Consider the following 27,553-nt stretch of genomic DNA (forward strand, 5'->3'; position numbering starts at 1 on the left):
GTAGGGCGTTGCGCCGGCTCACGCTTCCGGCAGAGCTCCGTTGTGCTTCGGGTGTACGGGTCTCCGCGTGTGTGAATACTGTTGGCACGGCCCCCGAAGTTGAGACTGGCTGGCGTCGCGAAGCTGGTGAGGCGAGGGCGGGGGCTATAAGGGTGGGAGCCTTGTGGCTTCCAGGTCTGTCCAAAGGCTGGGTTCCCTGGGACTCTGCCATGCTCCCCGCATGCTGGGTGAGTGATTCTACCGCCCCAACCCCGCTCAGAAGCCGGCTGTGCTCAAGTGGCCCGTGTAACGTCAGGATCTGTCCCAGGATAGCAGCTTGAGTCCCTTTTTTGCCTCTGGATCGCCTCTCTGAAGCTCCAGTTTCCCTTCGCCTGAAATGAGAATAAGGATCAGATTCTCAGCAAACTAGTCTCTGCACATGCCTATATCTACGAAACAAGATATCGTTTCCTGATCGTCGACTCCCTCCGTCGTCACCCCTGCTACAGTCTCAAGCCTTTCTAGATCCTTATTCCCAAGGCTCTCAGGACCAACCCCTCCTGTCTTCCGTTCTCACTTGTACCAAGTTCTGGTTCTCATGGTTTCTCGGTTGTACTGCAGTTGAATCCTATCTGGTTTACGTTCCTTCAGTTCTGTCTCTCTTCCTGTTCAGTCTGTAGCCTGCGGTATATTTTTTCTTGAATATGTTATGTTTTTTTCTGATTTTAGCAATCATTCTAACTATGTAAGGCTCTCATTGCCGAAGTAAACATATCTAATTCAAGATCTTTCACGAAAGGCCTAATCTTTCTTTTAAAATTTAACTCCAACTGTTATGCCTTATTTGCCCTGTGGTCTAGTTGAACAGTCCTCCGGAGAAATGTGACAGCAGGCTTTTGAGCAGTTGTGTGATAGACAGATTGCTGGTGCTCATTGAAATAATTGGCTTTTCCTGTTTCCATGCTTTTTCTCACATTCCTTCTGGTTTTCCCTTTTCATCTATCAAAATTCCATTAATTTAACATTTAGCCCAAAAGCATCTTCTTTAGGACACTTGCATCCTTTACTGAAACCCCATCACTTCCTCTGTTGATAGTTTATAATTTGATTTGTATTTTAAACTACTTGCACACTTGTTTAATCTTCTTAGAGGTGTTCATGTTCTTTGAAGATAGGGGGTTATTTATTCCTTTGTGTATTTCTGACTTAAATGTAGTTGCTTAATTATGTTTACTACAGTGAATCTATAACTTCTTCCCTTGAAGCAAAATGTGTGGATTGTGATTTGGAAAAAGACCATTGGAAAGATGAATTGTGGATTATTTGGGGCCTGGCATCAAATCGTCTATTCCTTGGTCCTGAATGCTGTCTAGCACATTGATCACAGCCTTTAGGAAATCGGACGCCAAGTTTACATGCCCTGGTAACTCTTTGCATTAATTTTAGGAGACCCAAACATGACAGCCATGGAAGAAAGCTTCCCCCGGGGGGGTACAAGAAAGACCCACAAATCAGAGAAGGCTGTTCAGCAGTCAGTTGAACAAGACAATTTATTTGATGTAAGTGGTATACTTGTTTGGTAAGAGTCATTGGACACTTTCTCTATAGTATTGTGAACAATGAGCCCTGTTTGAGAATTATGTTCTTTTTTTCAGATTTGTTTCTTTTTGAAGTCTATGTTTATAAATTGAACATGTTAGAGAGTCCAAGCCACCACAAGACTATATCTTTTGAAGCATGGCAATTAGTATTTGAGTGTGCAGTGCTATTGTTCCTTATTCTTAGGAACTTTGTGCTGTGTTGATACAGGATGGAGAGAAAGCATTAGATCATTGGGGTCCTTGCTGCCATGTATAATGGTCAGAATTTGCACTAGAAGTCATAATTTTCACCTACAGTAGGCTGTGTTCTAAATGCTAGAGGGGAAGGAACTAGCATTAGATTTTATGGGTTTATGTCTATTTTATGTAACCTTCCCAACTGTGCTGTAAAGTAGAGATCTTCGTTCTATCTATGATGAGGAACTGAGGCTGAGAGAGGTCATATAATTTAGCTGAAACCTCACAGCTTATTGTAGTGGAATTGGAAGTTCACCATTGGTCTTCATGACTCCATTTTCCATTCATGCATTGTTCCAAATTGCTTCTTATTTTGGGGTCCCCCAGTGTTCATCCTAAGTCAAGGGAGGAAGAATGCTGGAGAGAAGGGGCTTTTGAGAACACAAAGGGCAAATTTTGGGCAAGAGGAGCATTGGGGTAGAATGGGAGAGTTGGGATTGAAGGAGGAATTAAAGGAACATTTGGGAGTTGGGTGGAGTGGCAGACTAATGGAGCGAGGTGACAGAGAACCTGAAATTGGAGGGAAAGGCCAGGATTGCTTCTTTTCATTCTTTTCTTCCCTTTAGATTTCTACTGAAGAGGAATCCACCAAAAGGAAAAAGAAACAAATAGGGCCAGTAAAAACAAAAAAGTTGAAAACCAAAAAGAGAGAAAGCCACAAGTCTATAAAAGAAAAGTTTGAAATCCTTAGTATTGAGGTTTGTTAAAGTTTGATTTTATTTTAAACAAAGTACCTGGGTTGATTAAGTTTGTATATGTTCTTCCTTCCCCCTTGCTTCCTTTTTCCTATTATTCCTATCATTTGTGTGTGTGTGTGCGTGTGTGTAGCTTGTGTCTATAGAGATTCTTGCAGTTTGTGCTCAGAATTGAACATCACTTCCTTCTATTACTAACTAATGCCTGGGATCATGCGTTGTTTTTGTTTGTTTTTCTTTTTAGCTCATCCCATTGATATTCTCATGGGACTTACGTTTTAGTAGATTTGTAGGTTAGAACAGGCAATAACTTTAGCAGCCACGCTTGTATTCCCTCATGTTCATAGTCACATGGAACTGAGTGGTGGTTGCACTTTTAGACCTGGCTGTGCTTCAGACTGCCATTATCTCCACTGGCCTCCATCCTTCATTTTGTTGCATTGGGTTGCTTGGGATAAACGAAAAGGTTAAAGAACCCTCCAGTACCCTAGTGCTGCTAACACTGTTCTATAATTTAGATCTTTTATGGTGCTTAGTCAGATGTTTTAAGTGTATTGATATATATACACACATATGTACTCCCTGTAACTTTTGTATGTTAGAGTTGAGACCAGAAGCTGGAGCCCCACCCCCCCATTCCCGCCCCTCACCATTCATTGTTCTCTTCCCTCTTGTCCCGATTTCACTTTTTCTCTTCTAGTCCCTGTGTGAGGGGATGCGGATTTTGGGTTGTGTGAAAGAGGTAAATGAACTGGAACTGGTGATTAGTCTTCCCAATGGCCTCCAGGGGTTTGTGCAAGTAACTGAAATTTGTGAGGCTTACACCAAAAAGCTGAATGAGCAGGTGGCACAAGAAGAACCTCTGAAGGTAAGGGAAATAAATAGTACACAAATAAGTACAAGATTACAGAATTTCTGAGTGCTAAGAAGGAAAGTTACAATGTGCCATGAGAGTTTATAATAGGGATTTTTTTTTTTTTTAATAAGGGGGTTTTGACTTACCCCAGGGAGCCTGGAAGACTTCCCAGAGGATGGGATGCTTGAGCTGAGATCTGAAGGAAGAGGCTCTACTAGAGAAAGAAGGAGGGAGTTCAGGCGGAAAGCGTGTGGTATGGAGCAGAGAGACGTGGCTGGAGCAGAGACAGCAAGGGAGAGTGGTGTGGGATGGGGCTGGAGAGCTGGGTGGAGGCCAGACCGTGTTAAGGATTGGTATTTAATTCTAGAACTAATGGCACGTCCTTGGCAGGTTCTCATTGGGGTGGGTGACATGCAGACAGCATAGAGAACAAATTGGAGAGGCAAGAGTAGTAGCCTGGAGACCAGTTAGGAGGTTATTGTTGTAGCCCAGACTCTGAGATGATGGCAGCTTGGGTTCAGGATTTACTGAGGACTGAAAAGGTGAAGTCACTGCTCAGTGATGTATTGGGAATGGGTGTGAGGCGGAAGTGTCAGGGATGAGTCCTAGGTTTCTGTTGTCCATGATTTGACAGATGTCCATGGCATTCTGAGATAAGAAATCCTAAAAGGGGACCTGGATTGTGAGAGATTATGATTTGCTTTTTGCTCTGTGGAGTTTGAGATGCAGAAACAAAAATGTGTGAGACTTCTTTGTGTAGCCGGTAATTGAAGCTATGAAGGGGGAAGAAGTTGCTCAGAGGGAGCAAAAATAGGAAGAGAGACTAAAGACTGAGCCACAAGACAATACTGCATTTTAGTGGCTGAATGAAAGGATAGTTGCTGTCAGAAGAAGAAGGAGGGCCAGATGGAGAAAACCAATGAATAAAAGGTCTTGAAAGCTGGGGAGGAAATGTTGAATGAAGGAAAGAGCAGTCTCCACTGTGAAGTTCTTTTTAAAATTCATGTAAGAGAAGGACTGCAAAATGGACTGTTGGATTTAGTGAGATGGAAGTCATTGGCGATTTTATTGGGAGATAAAGTAATGGAGTGAGGGTGGGATCAGATTACAGGAAGCTGAAGAGCAAGTAGGAGATGAAGAAGTGGAATAATAAATATAGACAACTCTTTTTTTTAATTAAGTGTAGTTGGTATGCAATATTATAATAGTTATATTGGTTTCAGATATACAATGTAGTGATTTGACATTTTTATGCCTCACGATATGATCACCCCACTAATTCTTGTAATCATCTGTCACTGTGCAAACTTATCACAGTACTATTGACTATTCCCCTTTAGCTTTTTAACACAACCCCCACCCCGTCCCCTCAGTAACCATCCCTTTAGTCTTTGTAGACAATTTTTTTTAATTGATTTTTTTTAAGAGAGCGAGACGAAGGGATAGAGAGAAACAATGATTTGTTGTTCCACTTATTTTTGCATTTGTTGGTTGATTCTTGTATGTGCCTGGACCGGGGATCGAACCCACAATCTTGATGTATTGGGATGACACTAATCACCTGACTTACCTGGGTAGGTCTGTAGACAACTCTTTTGACCAGTTATTATGACAACATTTTGACAAGATATTTGGAGACTTTATGCTGAAATTCAAGACTGTAACTTGGCCACAGACCCATCTTCCTTTGTGGGCAAGCAGTTACTGTCTTCATCACCTTTTGGAATCTGAAAATGAGAGATCACTGAGCCTGAGCTGAGCAGTGGGTTCTCAGTTCAGGAGAAGGATATGTATCAGGGCTTTCTCATTTGTATTTTGTAGGACCTGGCCAGCTTGCCTGAACTCTTCTTTCCTGGGATGCTGGTGAGATGTGTGGTGAGCAGTCTGGGCATCACAGAGACAGGCAAAAAGAGTGTCAGGCTATCTCTGAACCCTCAAAATGTCAACAAAGTGCTGAGTGCAGAGGCCCTGAAGCCTGGCATGGTATGTATGTATCTGGGACCAGGGAAGAGGATCTGACAACATTCTTTTGCCCTGCCCTGCTCTGTCTCCTAGGGAGTGTCTGGATCACTGTTTACTTTCATCCTGTTACACACAGGGGTGGGTCTCTTCCTGAGGGTCCTTTGAATAGACCTGGTAACCTAATCATTTTACCCTGGAGGGGAGAAAGAGAAAACAAGTCAAAGATTTGCTGGTAACAAAGAAAAGCTTCCAAGGAGCCTTAGCGGGGGACTTGCTGATGGTGAGAAGGAGTTCCTTGAAGTGCCTTCCTTACCCAGACTTCTTCACAGGTTAAGTTATTTCAAAGGCCATCTAGCATTTGTGGGGAACGCTTGAGGGTTGCTTGCCAAGAGAGACAGAGTAGATGGGGCAATTTGTCTATCATCTATACTAGTGGACAGCCCACCACTGATTCTCTCCATCCTCAAATTAATCCTGGCTCAGAGCCTCCAAGTCCAGTAGGTACAAAACATTTAGATAAGTTACACTCATTCAAGTACTCTTGTAGTTAAGAGGAAGGAGATCATCATGACCTTGTAGTGTTCTGGTAGAAACAGTAGATGTTGGGTCAGGCTCTGAAAGTTGGGTAGAAAGGGGAATAAAAGGAAGCCAAGGTTCAGGAAATGTCATGACAAGTTGGAGAGCCTGCTATATGACAGGTGCAGTTTTAGACCCTTTATTTGAAGAAATTCTCACAGGCACCCTGTGAGGCAGGTAAATATCCCTCTTGTATATTTGAGAAAGTGGAATCAGAAAAATTTAAGTAAGTTGCCAAAGACCAACTAGTAAGTGTCAGAGCCTGATTTGAATGCTGCATTGCTTCCCATGAAATGGTAAGGATATTGGCAAGATTTTTTTTCCTTTTTTTTTGAGGTCTTAGTATAGTGGTGGTTAGAAAAGATATGATGACAACAACAAGGGTGGTTCTGTATTCTCAGTCACGGTGCTAGGAGTGACCTTACAGGGCTATGTCTCCTATCTTTTGAAAATTCTCCAGGAGAGAGACTCCTCTCTGTCATTCCATTATTCAACTGTATATAGCACTCCTCACTGTCTGGAAACCATAAAATCCTTGTAGCCCTGGAGAATTAAAGTTGATATCTTTTCCTCTTTTATCCTCTAGTGGGACTGAGGTTTAAAGTTAAGTGGGAGGGGTGGGATTATGGGATAAAGTGTTGATATTGATGGTGGGAACATACATTTTGTAATGGATGTTTGTTGTACCCATTAACTTTGGTTTTTGAACTTTTGGGAATACTCTCTTCCTCCAGCTGCTCACAGGCGCTGTGTCCAGTCTGGAAGACCATGGCTACCTAGTGGACATTGGTGTTGTTGGGGCCAGGGCTTTCCTGCCACTGCAGAAAGCCCAGGATTCTATCAGACAGAAGAACAAAGGTGACGAGAAGAAAAGGGGCCAGTGCATGGTAGTGAGGTGGGATGTGGGGGATTATACTATTTAAATGCTACTTTGGTGAGTAAATTACAGAATGGCAACCCTGAAGATTTTGCTAAGATCAGTGGTTAATGCTAGATAGGAAAGGGAGTATGTGGGAAGGGCCAGGGAGTGGCAGGGTCTCGCTAAGATCTGATGGGCCATTTTTACTGTTACTCACCAAGAAGATTCCTCTGAAGTTTGGGCCTCTGAACCAGCCTTCTTCTGCCTTTTTGAAATTTTCATATTTAGTGATCAATTGTAGATCAGTTAGGGTCACTGCACTCTTTTCTTGTGGTTGGTCCCTTAGAGATTGGGAACATAGGGAGTAGTAGATTGTAACTGGGCAAGTAGGCCATGGATTATCATAGGTTTTGCCAGAACCCAAGTTAAAGGTCCTTCTTATAGGTGTTTTTCATTTTGGGGGCTGGATGTACAGGTGCTAAACTGAAGGTGGGTCAGTACCTGAACTGCGTCATTGAAGAGGTGAAAGGCAGCGGAGGAGTTGTTAGTCTGTCTGTTGGTCATTCAGAAGTTTCTGCTGCCATTGCTACTGAGGACCAAAACTGGACCCTTAATAACTTGCTACCCGGACTGGTGGTCAAAGCCCAAGTACAGAAGGTAAGCTGTTCATGGTCACTCCTAACCTCTAAAATAAAAATAACTTTTATTAAAGTAGTACATGCACAAAATCTAAGATTGTACTGTTCAGTAGGGTAGCCACTGATCATGTATGGCTGTTACACACATGAAATCTAGCCAGTGGTACATGTTGAAATAATATTTTGGATATATTGGTTTCAGAAACTATTATAAAAAAAACTTCACCTCTTTTTTGCTGTTTTTAAAATCTGCCTGCTAGAAAACTTAAAATTAGACATGCGGATTGTATTATTGTTGATTAGAAAAGTCAAATGGTATTAAAAGACTTAAAATGAACTATCCCATTCTTTCTAACCTCATCTTTAACTCTTAGGTTATCTTTTGAAATTTACCTCCATATTTCTAAGTTATAAGCTTCTGCTGGTACCTCTTGGTTTATCAATAGTAGGTATTGAGTTTTAACTTCTTATCGAAGTAGACAAAGATTTGCCTCTTAAATTTCCCTTCCCCTGCCCCAGCCTTCCAACAGAGATATATTAAAAGTTTGGTTAAATCATTATTTAGTGTTTAAGTAATTATGACTATGTAAATTTTGTTTATTGCTGAGCTAGGTAATTAATATACTGTGGCTATTAGTTGAATAGCTTTTTTCCTAGAGTTGATAATTAGCTTTTTTTTTGGTAATTTGCTAAATTCTCTTCCTACTTATCACTATTTCACGATATGTGGTCTGGTTTGCACTCGTCCTATGTTTTGAGTCTGGTACAATTTTTGCAGAAAATAACTCGCCTATTTTTTGTAGAGATTCCTGATTTTAGTCTGTGTACCTCATTGGTCTCTTTTGAGGTGCTTTTCATCTTAATTCCTAAATTTTGAGGGGCACTCTGAAGAATGAATCGCCTTACTCATGGTCAGTGTCTTGCTCATTGATTTTAGAGTGAGGAGAATGGAGAGAGAGAGAGAGAGAGAGGAAAAGAAACATCAACATGAGAAAGAAACATTGATCGGTTCCCTCTTGTACGCACACTCTGACCAGGAACTGAACTTGTAACCTAGGCATGTGCTCTGACTGGGAATCAAACACGTGACCTTTCGGTTTATGGGATGACGCTCCATCAGACTGAGCTGCACCAGCCAGGGCCAGTGTCTTTCTTTTGCAAGCATTTGAGTTTTACCTTCTTATTCTGGGCAAATCACCAAGTTTGCAACACTTTGTCTGAGTTGTCAAGCTGGCAGTTAGTTCCCTGAGGATCCTTGAGCAAAGTGCCCTCCATCCCACTGGGAAATCCTGAGGATAGGATTGATGTTCTCTCATTCTGGAAGGGAGGTGAGCTTCCTGAGTAAAGACACAGGCAGGGCCAGGAGTTGTCCTGCCACTTAGTGTTGTAGGAAGAAAGATTGCTAAGGGTTAGCTGGGGAGGAGAGATGTGGCACTAAGTGTTCAGTATGAACAGTAGCTCTCACATTCTTGGTTCCTTCAGAGAGAGATTTTTCATAACATGTTCTGTTTATTCCTAGGTGACTCCGCTTGGCCTTACACTGAACTTCCTCACGTTCTTCACTGGCCTGGTTGATTTTATGCACTTGGATCCCAAGAAAGCTGGAACATACTTCTCAAATCAAGCAGTAAGTAATGTTGCACCTATTTTTTTCTTAATTCCAATTGTGTTCCAGTCAGCTCTCCAATATCACAGTTAGCTTCAGGGCAGGTCCTAGGACTGCATGTGTACAGGTGTATAGGGAGGAGGTGAGGGGAATAAAAAGTGTTTGGAAGGATCACAAGAAACTGCCAGTGGTTATCTCTAGGGACTGAGATTAGAGAAGGAGCCTTTGGAGGAGAAGATTAACTTTTAGTTTTTATTTCATATTCTTCTTTATGGTTTTATTTTATTTTTTTTGGTAGTGAATCTTTTGCTTTTATAATTTAAAGTGTTTCAAAGGAGTATTTAACAGGAGAGAACAAAATATATGTTTAAATAGAAAAATGTGATTTAAAAAATACTAAGGGTATAATGGACCCAATTTTGAAAAAAATTTTAAGGAATACACTTGGTTAAAATACTGAATGGTTATGCAAACAAGTCTTAATAGTGATTAACTCTGGGTGATTTTTCTACCCTTATTTAAAGGATCAAATATTCTACAATTAACATGGATATTTGACAAGAAAATTCCAATATATAGTATTCAGAATATTTTTTATCCTAAAGTGATTTATTTTTTTGTTTTTATCCATGCTAATGGATACTATAGAAATATCTTTGTAAAAAAGTTAAAATAGGCTTTTTCACCACCTAATGATAATACTATTAACATTTGTTGAACCTCTTTCTAGTAATTATTTTCTTCCTGTAGTCATATTTTTGTATAGAGTTGAGACATTTTGCATGCTGATACTTTGTGATCAGAGCAGGCTGTTTCAGGTGTATTTCAGATGAGCCTCTGTTGTAATGACGCCTGCCCATGGTTTCTGTTAGATGTGCATTATTGGCCTCATAGCCTTGAGTAAGCCTTGATGTAGTCGGACATAGTTCCTCTGTGACACTTTGTTTGAATTTTCTGCATGCTGCTTGATGCACAAGTCAATTTTAGTACTTAACATCCATGACCTGGTCAGCACATGGAATCTTGCCCTCCAGAAGCCTGCCACAGGGACCTTAGCTCCTGTGTGCCTCCTCCTGTTCATTATGTCCTTTCCCTTATCTAGGTAAGGGCCTGCGTCCTCTGTGTCCATCCTCGGACCAAGGCCGTGCGGATGAGCCTGCGCCCCGTCTTCCTGCAGCCTGCGCGCCCACTCACCCGGCTCTCTTGTCAGCACCTGGGAGCTGTTCTGGATGACATTCCTGTCCAGGGCTTTTTCAGCAAGGCTGGGGCCACTTTCAGACTGAAGGATGGGTCTCTGGCCTATGCTTGGGTATGGAGTCTCTCTCTTTCTCTTTTGTTTTTAGTATATTTTATTGATTATGCTATTACAGTTGTCCCAATTTCTTTTCCCTTTGTTCTCCTCTGCCCATTTACCCCCCTTCCCTCCAGCAATCCCATCCCCCTTAGTTCATGTCCATAGATCAGACATATAAGTTCTTTGGCTTCACCCTTTCCTGTACTATTCATAATTTACCCCTGTCTATTGGAGTCTCTTTGTTTCATTGGGGTCTTATCTCTAGAAGGACTGTAGGAACACATGGGTCCTTTTCTGCTTCCTTCATTCCTTTACTAGTTTCCTATTTTTGACTATTCCCTCAAGTGCGTCAGACTGTTCATAGGGACCGAACAATGCCTGTTGGTTATATTAGTACCTAGCAGATGCTGGGTATAAGAATGAATTAGGATCTATACCAGGGCTTGGCAGAGTTTTCCCTAAAGGTCCAGATAGTAAATATTTTAGGCTCGTGGGCAATATGGTCTCTGTCCTAACTAGTCAACTCTGTTGTTATAGCCTGAAAGCACCCATAGACACTATGTAAATAAATGTGCACGGCTGTATTCCAATAAAACTTTAATTTACAAAAATAGGAACCAGCTGTGAGCTATAATTTACTGACCCACGATCTAGACTCTTCTCTGAAATAGAGATTCTGCAATGATAAAGAACAGTTTTTTTAGTTAGAGGAATTATTTTAACAGGTTACCAGAGTACTGTTTTTGTGGTAGGTGATAAATGTGTTGTCGTCTTGGTATGTTTTAATGTCTGGTTGCCTCAGATCTATTGTCTCTGGCTTATCCTTAATCACTGTACTTTGTAGCTCAGCCATCTCTCTGATTCTAAGAATACCTTCAATCCTGAGGCCTTCAAGCCAGGAAACACTCACAAGTGTAGAATCATCAACTACAGCCAAATGGATGAACTGGTTTTGCTTTCTCTGCGGACGTAAGTGTTGCCAGCGCGTGGGGGATATGGAGGTGTTCTCGTGGATGTGCATTCATGTTTTCTTCTGGCCTTGCTTGGCAAAGGTTTCTTTTCTTGCCAACATGATTTTAGTAGCCCTGAATTTCAGGTACCTCTGCCCTAGTTTATTTAATCTTGTATTTCCTTTTCTTCTAGGTCTATTGTTGAAGCTCAGTACTTCAGATATCATGACATCAAACCTGGGGCGTTGGTAAAGGTAAGACCTCAAGCATCTAGATACTCCCCCAGCTTCAGACTTTTTTATCTCACAGGTTAACTGTCACCTTGTTTATCCTCAAGTGAACACATTTCAAGTCATATTCCTTGCCCCTCTGCCTGCTACTTGGATCTTTTTTTCTTCCCTTGGGTAACTTGTAGTTAATTTCAAGGTAAGGTCTTACCAGTACCACCCAACTACAGAGGCGGTAGTCATAAACCCTGGAATTTGATGACGTTTATTAGACCAGGTCAAGAGTTAGTCCTATGATAATTAACCTTCCTGGGATATTAGTAAGAAGCCAGTTCCAGTTGCCTGTCCTTTTCAACCCTAAAGCCCCAATTGAGCAGCTCCCCTTTATTTTTTAGGAGACATGGTCCCCTCCTTTAGAGAATGCATGTGTAAGGCAGACAGAAAGAACATGCTCATACAGAAATATGTGAAGGTTCCCATAAGTAAAACCGACTGCATGCAGAACAGTGTGGGTTGGGTGCTTTACCCCTATGAGATTTGAAATAACAGGCACAGTTAGCCCAGGAGCCTGGGCTTTGAAAGAGAAATGTGACATGCTTTGTTGTAAGAGCTGGAGGAAAGGCCATTGTTGAGGTGTCATGGCGTCTTTTCTAGGGCACAGTGCTGACCATAAAGCCGTACGGGATGTTGGTGAAGGTGGGTGAGCAAATCAGGGGCCTGGTACCTCCCATTCACCTGGCTGACATCCTGATGAAGAATCCAGAAAAGAAGTACCACATGGGGGATGAAGTCACATGCCGGGTAAGCCTCCTGAAGAGTCTGTTGGGGATTTGGCCAGATGGGAAGACAGTAATGCTTTTCAGATGAAACTTTTGCCCTTTTCCACAAAATGACCATGTAATGTCTTCAGTGGTATGCCCAGCATTGGGAAGAGAAAAGTGACTTCCTGTCCTTGAGAATTATGCGGCATGATTGACAATTAAAATATCTATACATAGAGAGAACACACCAGTGTGTGACCTGTTGCCACATGGTTTGGTGCAGAATATGTATGTACTCTGATCATATCTCAGAAAGGGGAGGTGAGGGTGGGTTGGGGCAGCAAGAATCGTTGATAACAGCAACAGCAGCTACCATATAACATGTATTCCGTGCCTGTTGCTGTGCTAGGCACATGAAATTTGTTATTTCATTTAATCCTTAAAATAATCCTGTAAAGTAAGTACTGTCATCCTTATTTTGCAGGTGGGGAAATTAAAGTTTAGAAAAGCCAAGTGTCTTGCCCAAAGTTCACAGCTAATAAATGACAGAACCAGTTTTTACATTTAGTTCTATGTAACAGTAATGTATCCTCAATTTCTGGCGGAGGTGGGATTTGACAAGATGGGTAGGATTTTGAAGGTTGAGGAGGAGCAAGGGGTGTGCCAGGCACCAAAATAGCCCAAACAAAACTGCCAAAACTGAGTGGTTTGTTACAAAGGCTTGAATCTCAAGAAAAGCTTTGTAAAGTTGTGCACTTAAAGGTGATAGTACATAGTACTTCTTATTTTCATTTTATTTCATTACTTGTTTTCATATTTTATTATTATGTTTTCTTGTTTTCATTTTATTTCATTATTGTTGAGTCAACAAAGAGATTGATTACCCATTGGCACAGTATTTTATGGTTGTGGGGTCAGGTGGCTTAGAAGTAGAGGAATTTCTCTGCCCTCAAGGAGATGACTGTCTGAGGGATGAGGGATGGTTGGATCTCCCAGTCTTAGTTTACAGCTAATACACAATGGTAAGTTGGTCCAGTCATTCATTCTATTAGACAAGATACTAGTGGTCCAGGAGGAACGAAGGCAGGTAAGTAACTGACAAGTCCGTGGAGGTGCAGTGAGGTGATGAGTGTGGCTGCAGACCCAGGAGGGAGCTTGTGTGAGGCAGCGCATTTGAAATAGAGATGGTGACTCCCTAGACTGGATCCAGCAGGAAGCAGAGAGGGCCTGCAGCTGAGATTATTGTCGGAGGGAAAGAGATAGCAGGTTCTTAGGGACTGACCACGGCATTTGGGTTTAGGGGCTTGAAAAAACCAGCTCAGTGGTTCCCTTGGTAACGGCTAACTTGATGACAGCCAGTATCCTTTTCCTTAGGTTTTGCTTTGTGACCCTGAAGCCAAAAAGCTGATGATGACCCTAAAGAAAACCCTGGTTGACTCCAAACTTCCTGCCATTACCTGCTATGCCGATGCCAAGCCTGGTCTGCAGACACATGGCTTCATCTTCAGGGTCAAGGACTATGGCTGCATTGTGAAGTTCTACAACAATGTGCAGGGACTGGTACCCAAGCATGAGCTCAGTGCCGAGTATGTCCCTGACCCAGAGAGGGTCTTTTACTCTGGCCAGGTAATCCTTTCCCTGGACAGGCTCTGACCCCATGAACACATTGAAGTAGTATAGAGAGCTATTTTTTAAGGGACGAGGAAGAGAGCATATGGGAAATTGGGCCTGAGCCAACTAGGTGGAGGAGTTGGGAACAGAACAAAGAGAAACCCTTAAGGTTTCAACGGAAGCTGGCAAACTAACGGACCTCAGGCCCATAATCTGGAAAAAATTAGTCTTTACCTGTAATACATCAGAAGTTGTTCTGAGGCCACTGCCACCACCAGGGGGCGGTGCTATAAAACGAGAGACTCTGAGTATGTCTAGGAAAAATAATTTTTTTAAATTTGAGGCTGTACCAAAAATTTTATTTGTGTGTTGCTTTCACCTGAGAGCTGATGGGGCGGGCGGGGGGTGCGGGGCGGGTGCAGTTCTATGTAGCTTTCCGTACATTTCTTTTCACTGTGTTCTGATCTGATCCAGGATCTGGGTGGATCTCTCAAGGCCCCTGCAGCGCTGGTGGAGGACGCCTCGCTCCAGGGTTAACCAGGCCTGCTGGGAGGAGTTAGCTAAGCAGGTGTGGTTTCCCATCAGGTGGTGAAGGTTGTGGTGCTGAACTGTGAGCCATCCAAAGAGAGGATGCTCTTGTCCTTCAAGCTGTTGAGCGACCCAAATAAAGAGCATGCAGGACACAGTCAGAAGAAAAGAAAAACTATTAACGTTGGGCAGGTACACAGACTTCTCCAGACAAGTGGTTTCGTTTACTGTTGCCCAGAGCAGGGTGCCACTGCCACAGGGGGCCCTGGAACCTGTGGAGGGGAAGGATCAGGTGCGGGGAAGGGGGAGTTGTTCTTTCCCATGTGTCAAAGCAAATGGAAGTTGTCGGGAAAGTGAAGCTGTGTCATGCTGTGTTTTTTCAGCAGTGTATACTGCTGCCCTCTTTCTTCTCTGGTTCCTAGGGCCACACTGCACAACTGTCTGTCCTCCAGGGCCCCGGGGAGCCACTGGGAGAGGGGTGATGTGAATGCCCTAGTGGGTCCTGGTGTGCATGTGTGCCTGCTGGGTCTGGGGACGGCAGTGTGGAGTGTGGAGGAAAACTCTGATCTTGACCTTGCCGTGATTCCTTGTGCTGGAATTTGATGCCTCTGATTTCTGCCCCACCCAGATGAGGTTGCTCTCTGTGCTACACAAGTGCTATTTTTTTTTTCCTTTCTGTCTCTGATAGTTGGTGGATGTGAAGGTTTTAGAGAAGACCAAAGATGGGCTGGAGGTGGCCATCCTGCCCCACAACATCCCTGCTTTCCTCCCTACGTCTCATCTGTCGGACCACGTTGCCAATGGCCCCCTGTTGTATCACTGGCTCCAGGCTGGTGACACCCTTCACAGAGTGCTGTGTCTGAGCCAGAGTGAGGGACACGTTGTATCCTTTGATGGTATCTGGAGAGCCATGGGAGGTAGAGGAGTCACAGTCACTGTTAGGGGAAAACTCTGGGTTGGGCTGTGCTCTTAGTTGGAAACTCCATGGAAAAAGTTGGCCATTTGACTACAGAAATACTTCCATAAAACCAAATCATTGAGCAGGCCTGCACTTTCCCTGTATTTCCCTGGTGGAAAGTTAAGAGTGGGATTGGAATCCAACCAGTGGATGCTGGTGGTCAGGACAGAGTGGGGTCTAGGGTGTGGGGGAGGTGGTATAGCCTGCCAGGCCCAGCAGGATACTGCCAGTAGCACATCTGGCCTTCTCGAGGTGCTCGGTGCTCACCCCTTGGGCTGGAATACAGTATTCCCTCACTTATCATGGGTATTACGTTCTAGACCCCCCCACAAAGTAGGAACCTTACATTTATTCTACACTCTTAAACCTACGTAACTAACAACATACATATACAGTACCGCAAAATCCCGCGATATAGCAAAAAATCCATGATAACTAATTAAATATAATATTTTTAAAAATCCCGCGATACAGTGAGGCCATGATAAGTGAACCGTGATATAGAAAGGGACTACTGTAATTAATAAGGTAGTTGTTGGCCTTTCCTCCTTTTCCTCCCTGACCCCCTCAAAGGAATCTGGGGCTTAGAATGTTCACTTTGATCTTGGTGTGTGGGTTTTGAAGGAGATACATTGCCTCTTTGCTCACAGATTATAACATCTTCTTACAGTGAAGGTAGGCAGAGGAGGTGAAGTAGGGCTGGTTAGTGTGAAGGCTGTGGAGGGTTGTGTCAAAGCCAGTCTAGCTGCCAAGCTGCGGGGAAGAGCCATTCCTGCTTTGGTTCCCTCCAGTCATCTGGAGTTACGGAAAGGGAAAAAACTGATTCTTCAACTTGACCATGCTCCAGAATCACCTGGAGGGCCTGTTCAAACAGTTTGCTGGGTCCCACCTCAAGAGTTTCTAGTTCATAGGTCTGGGGTGGTGCTTAAGAATTTGCATTTCTTATAAGTTCAGGTAATGCTGCTGCTGCTGGTCTGCACACTTAGAGAACCATGGGGGTAGCAGAGGGTATACAGTAGAAAAAGGTGGGAGACATGGACATTTCATCTGCCCTTTCTGGAATATTCCTTGATGGAGTACCACTAGCTCCTTTGTAGGAAGCCAGCTTTGGTCTCCACAGTAGAGGGTGGCCAGGATCCCAAGAGCTTCTCAGAAATCCACCCCGGAATGCTTCTCATTGGTTTTGTGAAGAGCATCAAAGACTATGGTGTATTCATCCAGTTCCCTTCAGGTCTTAGTGGCCTGGCCCCCAAAGCTGTAAGTTGAGCTGCATGTACAAGGTCATAGGGTCATGGAACTGGAGGGCTGATGGGAAGGAGCAAGATATGCTGATCCCTGGAATAATTTTCAGGGGTATGATATAAAGGCTCCTGGCTGAGGGGGCATGGAGCCGAGATCTAGTCCATGCTCCTCTTGCCCAGCTGTGTCCTCCTGGAGGAGGGGACCCCTTTTCTACTTCACACTCTTGTTTTTATGGAAGGGGTGGTGCTGTGCTCAGAGAGGGCTGGGGGAACTTTTTGGGTCCTGTCTCTTACCTTTCACACCCCTTTCTGGGCACGTTAAGTGGGTTGTCTTAATAGAGACTTGTTTTCCTGTTTTCACTTTCTGCCCATTCATTTTAGATCATGAGTGACAAATTTGTGACCTCCACAAGTGACCACTTTGTCGAGGGGCAGACGGTGGTTGCGAAGGTGACCAACGTGGATGACGAGAAGCAGCGGATGCTGCTGTCTCTGCGGCTGTCAGACTGTAGTATGGGGGACCTGGCTGCCACCAGCCTCCTCCTCCTGAAACAGTGCCTGGAGGAGCGGCAGGGCGTGCGCAGTCTCATGAGCAACCGAGGTGGGAGCAGGAGGGCAGAGGATGAGGGCTGGGTGGGCAGCATGCATTGTAAGCTATTGCCTATCTGTTCCCTTGCGTAATTGGGCATTCTAGATTTTGAAAAGTTTTTGATAGACTTTTCAAGATGGGAGTATGATGCATAAAATGCACAAATCATTTATGGTGCAGCTCAGTTAATGTCTTTAAAATGAATGTGCCTGTTTAACTACCATGCAGCTTCAGATAGAGGTCATTACCAGCATCCCGGAAGTTCCCTTGTGCTCCTGCCCCATCCAGAGTCAAAATTTCCCTTAGTTCTGTGGCCTCAGGTTTGCGTTTGTTGTGAATCTATTCACCTCTTCACTTTTTGTTCCTTTATTTGCCAAATATATGGTGGATGATAAAATGGAACAGGGACTTGTTAGAAGACTTTGTGAGGGATTATTTTCTGACCATCCTAAGCTTTGAACAATTGTGTAGGATTGTTAGAATGGTAATGGGATTTGGGAATAATAAGCTTAGGAGGGTAGATTCCAAACAGAAAGAAGAAGATTCAGAAACCAAAGGAAAGTATGTGTTTCTGGTACTTGTTGGCTATACTCATGAATTATGGCCAGGTAGGATTAGCAAGAGGCATAGATGTCTCTTTCTGTGATAGGAGTTTTCATGGGTATTGAACATTTTTACTGAAAGTGATTTTCCCTTCACAGTGGTCCGAATGCTTCACTGTCCTCTATGTGGTAACACATTTTCAAAGGAAAAGAACAGTAAGAATGTTGTTTCTTCTTGCTAATCCCTGTTTTTTTCTTTGGGTCTTGGGCAGACTCTGTATTGATCCAGACGCTGGCTGAGATGACCCCAGGGATGGTCCTTGACCTAGAGGTGCAGGAGGTGTTGGGAGATGGCTCTGTGGTATTCAGTGAGGGCCCGGTGCCTGGCCTGGTTCTGAGAGCCAGCAAATATCATCGGGCAGGTGAGTGCTTTGGTCTTGTCCGCCACGATTGGTGGCAGAAACCCTTTGCCCATTCCTTCCTTTCCTGGATACAGATTTCCAAATATATAGGGTAGATGAGCTGATTCGGTAGAAACTTCTGGTATGCCAGTCTTGTGTGAATGCAAATCAGGACAACTGACAGCATTTAAAGGAGGTTTAGATATGAATCCTTTTATTGTTATAATTAGGTAAGTCTAGTTTTATGTATCAGGTTGCATAAATTAAGGCACACCTGAATTTGAATCATGGGAGCCAGGCCCTCTGTGTGCTGAGCCCACACAGGCCCAGGACATGTGTTCTCTTTTCTTTTTGTGCCTGAGAGTCTGCAGGGCTCTTGGAGAGATGCTGTCTCCCTTCCCCCTGCACTGGGTGGTGCTCATGTTGTGTTTGGTTCTTCACTGCAGGGCAGGAGGTAGAATCTGGCCAGAAAAAGAAGGCTGTGATCTTACATGTTGACTTGTTGAAGTTGGAAGTACATGTTTCCCTTTGCCACGATTTGGTGAATAGAAAAGCTAAAAAGGTAAATTTGCTGATGACTTTAATTTCCATGCTTTTAAAGGCATTATACACCCATTCAGCCCCACACATTTTGCTCAGAAATTCTAACACAAATGCTTGGAGATGGGTTGACCTTATGCCTGGTTTTATCTGTGTCATTCCCAGTTTATACCTCTCATCCTGGTGCAGTTATTACTGGCACCAACATTCATTCTGGCTGAGATGATACATTTTATGGTCACCTGTCTAAGGGCCAAGCAGGTGATGGGAATGAGTGAAGCGGGGCAGGCGGTTTACAGGGAATGGTAACAGTAAGGCCCTGACAGCCAGCAGAGGGCGTGCCCTGCCGCCAAGGGACCCAGATCATTCGTTTCCATCTGGGTGGTGTTGGGTGGGAGCATCTGGGTCTGGTGTTGATAAATCTTTGATTTTTAAGATCAAGGCAGAATCTGGATTTTTATTTGAAATAAAGAGTGGAGAAGGTTGAAAACCCCTTTTAAGAAATACCATATGACCCAAACAAAACATGTCTGGATAGCTCTGACCTCCAGGCTGCTCATTGATACCCTCTTCTGAACACGATTGTATGAGAGAATTATGGGTTCTAGCGAGATCTCAAATTTAGTAGAATTTTTTCTCTGGGTGATATATATATTTGGTCATTGTCTAAAGTACTTATTAAGCACCCAGTTGAGTAGGATATGGTATAGAGAATTACGTATGGATAATCCTTGACCTCTAGTTGCTTGTAATTTTAAGACTTTGAGAGACAAAGAGAAACAGAAAAGAATACTAACCCCTCACTAAGTGTTCTAGCAGGTCCTTATTCCATTTCATCATCCAAGTGAAGCTGGTACATATCAGAGCATGTGCACAGCTTGGAATTATGGGAAAGTTAGGCTAAATGCCTTGCACATAGTAAGTTCTCAGTAGTGACTATTTGTTGAGTGAAAGAGTCAAAAAACTGTGGGGAGAGCTATAGGACTAAGAGAATGGGGAGTCATAGTGTTTTAAAGCTGGAGTGCCATTAGAAGTCACCTGGTGGATTTCACTAGTTCTAGGACAGGACCTAGGACTCTGAATTCAAACAGAGCAAAAGCTAACCCTAGGTGATTCTGGTGTGGCACTCTGAGTTTAGTCAAGGCACCTCAGAGTACAGGAGGGGAAAGTGAGGTCGAGGAAGTGAACCCAGACTGGCCTTGGCTCCCCTGGACACCAGAGGCTCTCCCAGCCCCACCCACTGGGTGTAGCCCTGAGTATTTGTGCCCTGTAAGAAATGGGGATGGTGGGTCTCCTCTGTTTTTCAGCTGAAGAAAGGCCGTGAACACCAGGCGATTGTGCAGTTCTTGGAGGAGTCCTTTGCCATTGCCTCCTTAGGAGAGACTGGCCACCTGGCAGCTTTCTCCCTGACTTGTCATCTCAATGACACCTTCCGCTTTGACTCGGAGAAGTTGCAGGTGGGACAGGGTGTGTCCCTAACCCTCAAGACGACGGAACCGGGAGTGACTGGTCTTCTTTTGGCTGTTGAGGGGCCAGCTGCTAAGAGGACCATGAGACCGACCCGGAAGGACTCTGAGACTGTCGATGAGGATGATGAAGGAGATCCAGCAATGGTTGTAGGGACTATAAAGAAGCACACCCTCTCCATTGGGGACCTGGTGACAGGGACTGTCAAGTCCATTAAGCCCACCCACGTGGTTGTGACCCTGGAAGATGGTGTCATTGGCTGTATCCATGCCTCCCACATTCTAGATGATGTTCCAGTGGGCACATGTCCTACTGCCAAGCTGAAAGTTGGGAAGATGGTCACTGCCCGAGTGATTGGTGGGCGAGACATGAAGACATTCAAGTATGGAGGCTGTGGGGGGTGGGTGGCTTTGAGGCAAGAGTAATGGTAGTGACTGCCTTGTAGGGAAGCTGAGAGACCAGCTAGAATGTAATGTGCCTAACAGGCTGCCTGACACATAGTTATTGCTCTGTATGCATCAGCAGCTACTGTAATTAATCCTTACTTTAGTTATACTCATTTACTTTAAATCTTGTTACAATATGCTGTTGTAGCAGAAAACTTTGCTACAATGAGAAAAGCAAAAAAGACTTCAAAGTCTAGCCAATAACTTGCATTATTAATTTCAATAACTACCTGTGGGATCTTCAAGAAGTCATTTATTTTTTCTGGATCTTAATTTCCTGATTTTCAGAATGTAGGAGTTGGAGTATATAGTCTGTAAGGAAAGTTATTTTCAGGGTTTCCTATGAAAATCCTGAAAGATCAGATGAGCCAGCTCCTTCACATGTAGTGCAGAGGATGGGAACCCTCAGGCCTAACAGGGCACCAATGGTGGTGTGGCAGGTGGCTTTTTAAGCTTGGTTTGGTGGGGAGAGGAGAGAAACTGATCTCCAGAGTATGGTGTTACAGAGGAAAAGAGAAATGATTTGACCTTATTTGTATCCCCAGGTTTCTCCCAATAAGTCATCCCCGATTTATTCGAACCATCCCGGAGCTGAGTGTTCGGCCAAGGTGAGGGGACTCCCGCAGTGTGGTCTCGTGGAAGGAGCTCTGGGCCTTGGAGGCAGGAACCCGAGTTCTCGTCTCGGTTCTGCCAGGGTTGTGACTGGCTTTGCCTCCCTGTCCAGGTTGACTTATTTCTCTAGTAGGGATTTTTGGCTCTCAGAGGGCTAGTTAGTGGGATTATATGAAAATTAATGTAAAAGCTGTATTCGGGGCTTAAGTATTATTTGAAGCTTGATAGCGGTTCTGTTTGTAGGCATGTAACAGAAGAAACGATTCTGCTCAACCCAATTTCCTAAATAAACAACAGATAGCCAAGAATACCTGTTTTCTGAATGCAGACTACTACTTGGTGACTGGAATTTTAGATCATGCTCTAGTGGATTCTACATAGGTGTGTCCTAGGAGGGATTCTGTGTAGAGAAGAAGTAGGTAGTAGTTCCGTGTAGTGGTGGGTCTAGTTTGCTGGGATCATTTTTTCAGAGGATCTTTAGCATTTTGATCCATGGACCTGTCTGCTGTGGCTTCCTCCATGAAAACAACAACAAAAAGCAAGCCTTTCAGGATTGACAGGCCGTCAGCGAATGAAGCTGGGTACATGGCTAGTAACGGCCTGCAGGGTCTGCCCTGGGACCTGTCCACGTTGTAAGTCGTAAGTGCCTAGGGTTATTATGGAAGGGCCTCTCAGGTGGCTTGGTCCGTGTCCTGAAGGGGTCGGAATGGAATATTTTTGAGAAGGCTTATGTCTGAGGCAGGGAGATAGTCCTGGGACACTGAATTCCAAATGCTAGCAACACTCTTGGAACTTCAAAGTAAGCCCTTTAATTCCAAAACAGTGAGGTTTGGTGGAGCATACATTACTCTTTGTTTAATTTCTAGTTTCTCTAGTTTTGTAGATTTTGATTGTGTCCCCTTCCAGTCTTTGTTTTGGGGTTGGGGGAAGAGACCTCATCACATTAGTCGTTGTATAATGTAGTAGCTTCACCTCTGAGGCATGATGTCTTGTTTAATTAAGGGTTGAGGTCAAGTAGTTTATTCAAGCTAAGCGTAAATGCCTTGAATTAATGAATGTTGCAGGGGAACCCGCTGAGTGGTTTTTGACCTCCTCATTAACTGACAGTGCTGTTGTTAGTTAATGGTCCACCCTCCTGTCTGAGGAGACTTGCATGAACCAGAGTGGTGCTGCTTGTCTGTAGCAGTGTGGGCGAGCCAGGAAATAGGTGCATGTATTGAGTAGGTGGGGGCTGGTTGTTACAGTAACAGAAAGATGGACAGATAGACTCCGGCACACCTGCCACCTCCCCCTGCGCCCATGTTGCATTGTTACTTATTTTAATCAAGGCCTCTGAGAAACATAGTATAAACGTAATAGAATTATTGCCATATTTCTCTAATGTTTATGTTTTAAAATATATATGTTGAAGTCAAGAGGAAAAACATTTAATTAATGATGTTGACTTATTGAAGAAATATAGTCATCTTTATTCCACACTTAAATGCTCAGCTCTTGTGCGCAAAGAGAATGCCATCTGTACTAGAGCTGAGTTCAGGGTGTTGAGGGTCGCTCAAGATGAGATGCTTCCCGCTCAGTTACTCTTTTGTAGGGGCAGAGTTAAGAGAGCAGAGCATTCAAGTCTTAAAATGTGTGTATCTCTGGAATGTGTGCTGGTCAGTGAGTTTTCTCATAACATTAATTCAATTAGGCCAACCTTCTACCCCCCCCCCCCTTTTTTTGCAGTTATTCTGTAGGCAGGCAGTTTAAAATTATTGTAGGAAAAGAAAAAGGATAACACACACGTGTGTGTGTGTGTGTGTTTTCTTCTTTGTGGGTTTTTGTTTTTTGGGTTTTTTGGTTTATACCTATTTTCTCACAATTCTGATAGCTCACAGTCTCAGATAAGGCAGTAGCAGGGTTTGTTCATCTGAGTCCTCTCATTTTGAATTATAGATGGCCGCCTTTCTTTGTCTTCCCATGGGGTTTCCTTTGCATGTATCTGTGTCTTAATCTCCTGTTTCTTTTATTGTGTTAAAAATACATAATATAAATTTATCAACAGTTTTTAAGTTTATGTCACAGTATTGTTAGCTATATGCACATTTGTCATCATGCATGACTGAAACTATACTCAGTGATCAACTCTGTGTTTCTCCCTGCCCATTAGCCTCTGCTTGTGTTTCTCTGAATTTGATTAGGTTAGACACCTCAAATAAGTAGAGTCACGCATAGTCCTCTGTGACTAGCTGATTTCACTTAACATAACGTTCTCAAGGTCCATCCATGTTGTGGCATTAGCATGATTTCCTTCTTTTTGAGGCTGAATAATATTCTTTATCCGTTCATCCACTGATGGACATTTAGGTTGCTTCCACACTTGGCTGTTGTGGATAATGCTGCTCAGGATATGGGTGCACAGATACCTCTTTGAGATCCTATTTCCTTTTATTAATATATATTGGATTGGCCAACAAGTTTGTTTTTGTTTTTGTTTTCCCTTAAGGTAGCGGTATTAGCGCTTAGTTGTCTTTAACTTCATTTGAAATAACTTTATTAGATTGTGTTTGTTTTGTTGTTGCTGAGCTTTTAAGGATGCCAGGCATATTGCATTAAGGCCTGCTCTAATGACCTCGTTTTAACTTAATTACCTCATTAAATTTCCTGTCTCCCTATATAGTCACATTCTGAGGTACTGAGGGGTTAGTACTTCAACATATGAATTTGGATTGTTGGGGGTGGGTGGGTATAATTCAGCCCATAACAGGCATTTCAGGTCAGCTATTGAGTGAGTACATTTTTTTCATTCTAAGTACAGAAGCATTAGCTGGGCTGGGTTAACTTTCAGACCACATCCTCCTGTTGCTTTTCTGAAAAGAAAGAAAATCAAGAAGCTTAGGGGACAGAGCCCTGACTTCACCTCCTGGTTCAATATCATAAAATGAGTTTAATAATATCGACTCTGCCTGATTCATACATGAGAGTGTTGTCACATTCAGTGAGAGATTATTTGTGAATGCAGTTCTGCTAACTATAAAGCAATAGCTTAAAGTATTGAGAGAGAAGTGAAATAAGTTTGTTTCCTAAAATTGTAAAGATTGTTGTAGGCTACCTACCTTATAGCTTGTTCATACCTAGGTGAATGAAATGGGAAAGATTAGCTGTCCTGCGGGTATGGTGAACCTGCCCTTGAAGGAGAGGAAGAGGGGGTGGAGGGCCTGTGTGAGCTGGCGAGTCCTGTATAATGTATCCATGGCCACTTGGTGGGGGGAGGTGGTTTCAAGCCAGAGGCTCATCCAGAGTGTGGTTTACTCTTTCCATTGCCTTTCTGCAAACAGTGAGCTGGAGAAGGACGGCCCCACTGCACTCAACACGCACTCTGTTAGCCCTCTGGAGAAGATTAAACAGTACCAGGCTGGTCAGACCGTGACTTGCTTCTTGAAGAAGGTGAGTAGTGCATGCCTTGCAATGTGATGCCATCCCTTTCTCAGAAGAAAAGGGGAAGCTGGAGACAAGGGCCATGAACACTAAGCTTTGATTCTGTGTTTGCCACCATGCTGGTTTGTGGCAGAAGATGTAAGGCTTCCCTCCTAGAAAACTTTCTGGTCTAATTGAGGAGCTAAATTTACAGCTTACAAACAGCAAATAAGAGCTCACAGTTCAACATGCTTATAGATTAATTGGACAAGATATAAAGAAAAATACATCATACAGCAAAATTTAAAATAAATGCACTATTGGATTTTAGATACTTGCCTTTCATAAAGTTCAGATGAGACACAGAATGATATTGGGTGCCAGATTGTGTGTTCTAACCCCCAGTGGAACAGGGGTTCAAAAAGGGAATAGATCAATGAGACTTGTACTGGTTGGGATATATTGGAGAGAAAGTGGGACTGGGCTTGATCTTGAGGAATGATTCCTTCATTGTTGCCAGATTCTTCTTCCATAGGCATCCATCTGAGCATGTCACTCGTGCTGGATCCCTTTATTTACCTGTGTCTGTAGATATTCATAAACCCCAGATGACTTTAAGGCTCTTCATAATCTGATCTCATGAATCTGGTGTACCAGTCATGCTGAAAACCTCCTCTTTTCCCCTTCTTGTCTTTATTTCTGTACCTGGCATTCCCTCTATTCCTATTGCCTACAGTCCTTCAGGGTGCAGCCCTTCTAACCATCCCTTATTACTAATTCTCCTATATATTCCCATAGCGTATTGTACTTCCTCCATTTTGCTTGCTGCTGTAGTTATTTGCATACTCAATCACTTGGCTGTCTCCTTGTCAGGAGGGCCTGGCTTTTATTTATCACTATCATGCCATGTGCATAATAGCTCTTTGATAGATGTTTTGTTAAATTGACTTGAAAATTGGAATGTGTGTTTAGAGTAGAAGACTGTGTAAATAGTGAAAGATCAAACTCTAAATTGGTCTAGATGTAAGCCATTGGCTCCTGAAGCTTGTTGGCAGTCACTGGGCACAGCAGAGCTTGGTGGAGGCTGCAGAGGTCAAGGGGAGGTGCTGCTGCCTGAGGGCCTCTCCAAGGCCTTCCTTGCCTCCTAATTAGCTGAGCACCAGGAGGGTTGCACGTCCTGCTGAACTAGTGAAGGCTCTGAGCTGGACTCTGAGGGAGCCCTGTGAGAAGTGGAAGTTGGGCAGGGGCAATGAGATGTAGGGGTGGTTTCTTGGAAAAAATGTAGAAGTACAGCCCAGTGATTTTAGGAGAGTATATTTTAATGAAGGGAAAAGAAGAAACGCTTGTATTTGTCTCATTCCATGTCCCCACCTGTTTTTTTTCTCCTCAGTACAACGTGGTTAAGAAATGGCTTGAGGTGGAGATTGCCCCAGACATCCGGGGAAGAATCCCTTTGTTGCTAACTTCTCTTAGCTCCAAGGTCAGTGTGCTCGAGGTCCTGGGGAGGGAGCCCAGGCTGCCTCAGCTTGGCTCGGTGTCTGCTGTGTGTTCACAGTAGGTGCAAGGAACCGTACACTTATTCAAGGATTGGCTTGGAAGATACTTGCTGTGGAGACTTAAATGTTTGGGTAAATGATAGACCTTTCTTCAAACATCAGAGGAGTTTCTATGTCCTTCCAGGTGCTGAAACATCCAGATAAGAAGTTCCAGATTGGCCAGGCCCTGAAGGCCACCGTGGTTGGCCCAGATTCCTCCAAGGCCTTCTTGTGTCTCTCACTCATAGGTGTGGCAATGAAATGGGACCTGGTCAGGAAGGGAGGGGGTCAGACCGAGTGCGAAGGGGTCTTTAGTTATTGCCCAGGTTGAAGGATGCCTTTGGCGTTAGAGTCCTCAGAAAGCCTAAAGTGCTTGGTACCTTCTTAGAACTATTTCTCTTGGAGCTTTATTCTTTGACTTGCATTACTGCATTACCTTCACACAGTTGGTTTTCCTAGGTCTCAGTAAGGGTTGTCTACTGCGTGGCCCTGGGATTTTTGACTACATGGCATGGTCATCTGGGTCTTCATGATTGTTCTGGTCCATTCAGGCTAGGTACCTCAGGTCTGGGCAGCTTCCTCCCTCCCCAGCTGGTGCTTGGTGAGCATTCCAGCTGCTCTCTTGGCTTATTTCCTCTTCCCTGAATCAGGTTCATTCTCCTACCAGGTCCTCACAAGCTTGAAAAGGGGGAAGTGGCTATGGGCCGAGTGGTGAAGGTGACTCCCATGAAGGGGCTGACAGTCTCCTTCCCCTTCGGGAGGATTGGGAGAGTCAGTATATTTCACGTGAGTGACTCCTACTCAGAGACACCCCTGGAAGACTTCACTCCCCAGAAGATAGTCAGGTAGGCTGTTTTCTTCCTCTTTTCACCTATTTGTGGATTGTGGTTTTTTCTTTTGCTTTTTTAAATTTTAATTATAGAGGTAAAATGTGATTATGTACCGGAAAAAGAAAATTGTATAGAAAATGAAGATTTCTGTGGCTTCTCCTTTTCTATACAACTTTTCACCATTATACACTTTGGATTCTATCTTTCAAGACTTTAACATATATATAGGTATAATTTTCCTTTGTATTATATAATATAATATACTATTCTACAACTTGCTTTTTTCTCATAGCAGTTTATTGTGGATTTTTTTCATTTCCCATGCCAGTATATCTAAATCAACCTTGTTCTTTTACCTTATTTTTAACTTTTTTTTTAGTATCCTGTTATGTGGTTTTTAATCCTAATTTATTTAAAATTTTTTTCTGCTGATGGACAGTAATGTATCTTTGCACATATGTTTCCGTGCTGGTGTAAGTATATCTGTGAAATAAATCCCTATAAGTAAAATTGGTCATATGATATACTTTTTGCCAATGTGACATTCAAAAGGACTGTTCTAACTTGTATCCCTATTGACACTAAATGTGACTGTCACACCCCTTTCAACAGTGAA

At 43.4% G+C, this 27,553-nt stretch overlaps 1 protein-coding gene across 1 annotated transcript in view; it reads left to right on the forward strand.

The window, feature by feature from the left end:
* Positions 1-25: 25 nt before the first annotated feature.
* Positions 26-27,553, forward strand: part of PDCD11 (programmed cell death 11) — a 38,264-nt gene continuing 10,736 nt past the window's right edge. The window contains exons 1-25 of the mRNA XM_090278542.1: positions 26-126; positions 1,426-1,538; positions 2,384-2,515; positions 3,213-3,380; positions 5,190-5,351; positions 6,641-6,764; positions 7,241-7,422; positions 8,923-9,030; positions 10,112-10,318; positions 11,148-11,272; positions 11,447-11,507; positions 12,135-12,281; positions 13,616-13,867; positions 14,438-14,572; positions 15,069-15,263; positions 16,425-16,595; positions 16,961-17,180; positions 17,983-18,132; positions 18,558-18,673; positions 19,959-20,500; positions 21,110-21,172; positions 24,494-24,602; positions 25,963-26,052; positions 26,253-26,355; positions 26,775-26,952. Coding sequence (XP_090134668.1) covers positions 1,437-1,538; positions 2,384-2,515; positions 3,213-3,380; positions 5,190-5,351; positions 6,641-6,764; positions 7,241-7,422; positions 8,923-9,030; positions 10,112-10,318; positions 11,148-11,272; positions 11,447-11,507; positions 12,135-12,281; positions 13,616-13,867; positions 14,438-14,572; positions 15,069-15,263; positions 16,425-16,595; positions 16,961-17,180; positions 17,983-18,132; positions 18,558-18,673; positions 19,959-20,500; positions 21,110-21,172; positions 24,494-24,602; positions 25,963-26,052; positions 26,253-26,355; positions 26,775-26,952 — 3,842 coding nt within the window. The 5' untranslated portion in view covers positions 26-126; positions 1,426-1,436. The remainder of the gene's footprint in view (positions 127-1,425; positions 1,539-2,383; positions 2,516-3,212; positions 3,381-5,189; positions 5,352-6,640; positions 6,765-7,240; positions 7,423-8,922; positions 9,031-10,111; positions 10,319-11,147; positions 11,273-11,446; positions 11,508-12,134; positions 12,282-13,615; positions 13,868-14,437; positions 14,573-15,068; positions 15,264-16,424; positions 16,596-16,960; positions 17,181-17,982; positions 18,133-18,557; positions 18,674-19,958; positions 20,501-21,109; positions 21,173-24,493; positions 24,603-25,962; positions 26,053-26,252; positions 26,356-26,774; positions 26,953-27,553) is intronic.

This window comes from Furipterus horrens, unplaced genomic scaffold, assembly GCF_987537825.1.
Source record: "Furipterus horrens unplaced genomic scaffold, mFurHor1.1.pri manual_scaffold_5, whole genome shotgun sequence".
Taxonomy (NCBI): Eukaryota; Metazoa; Chordata; class Mammalia; order Chiroptera; family Furipteridae; genus Furipterus; species Furipterus horrens.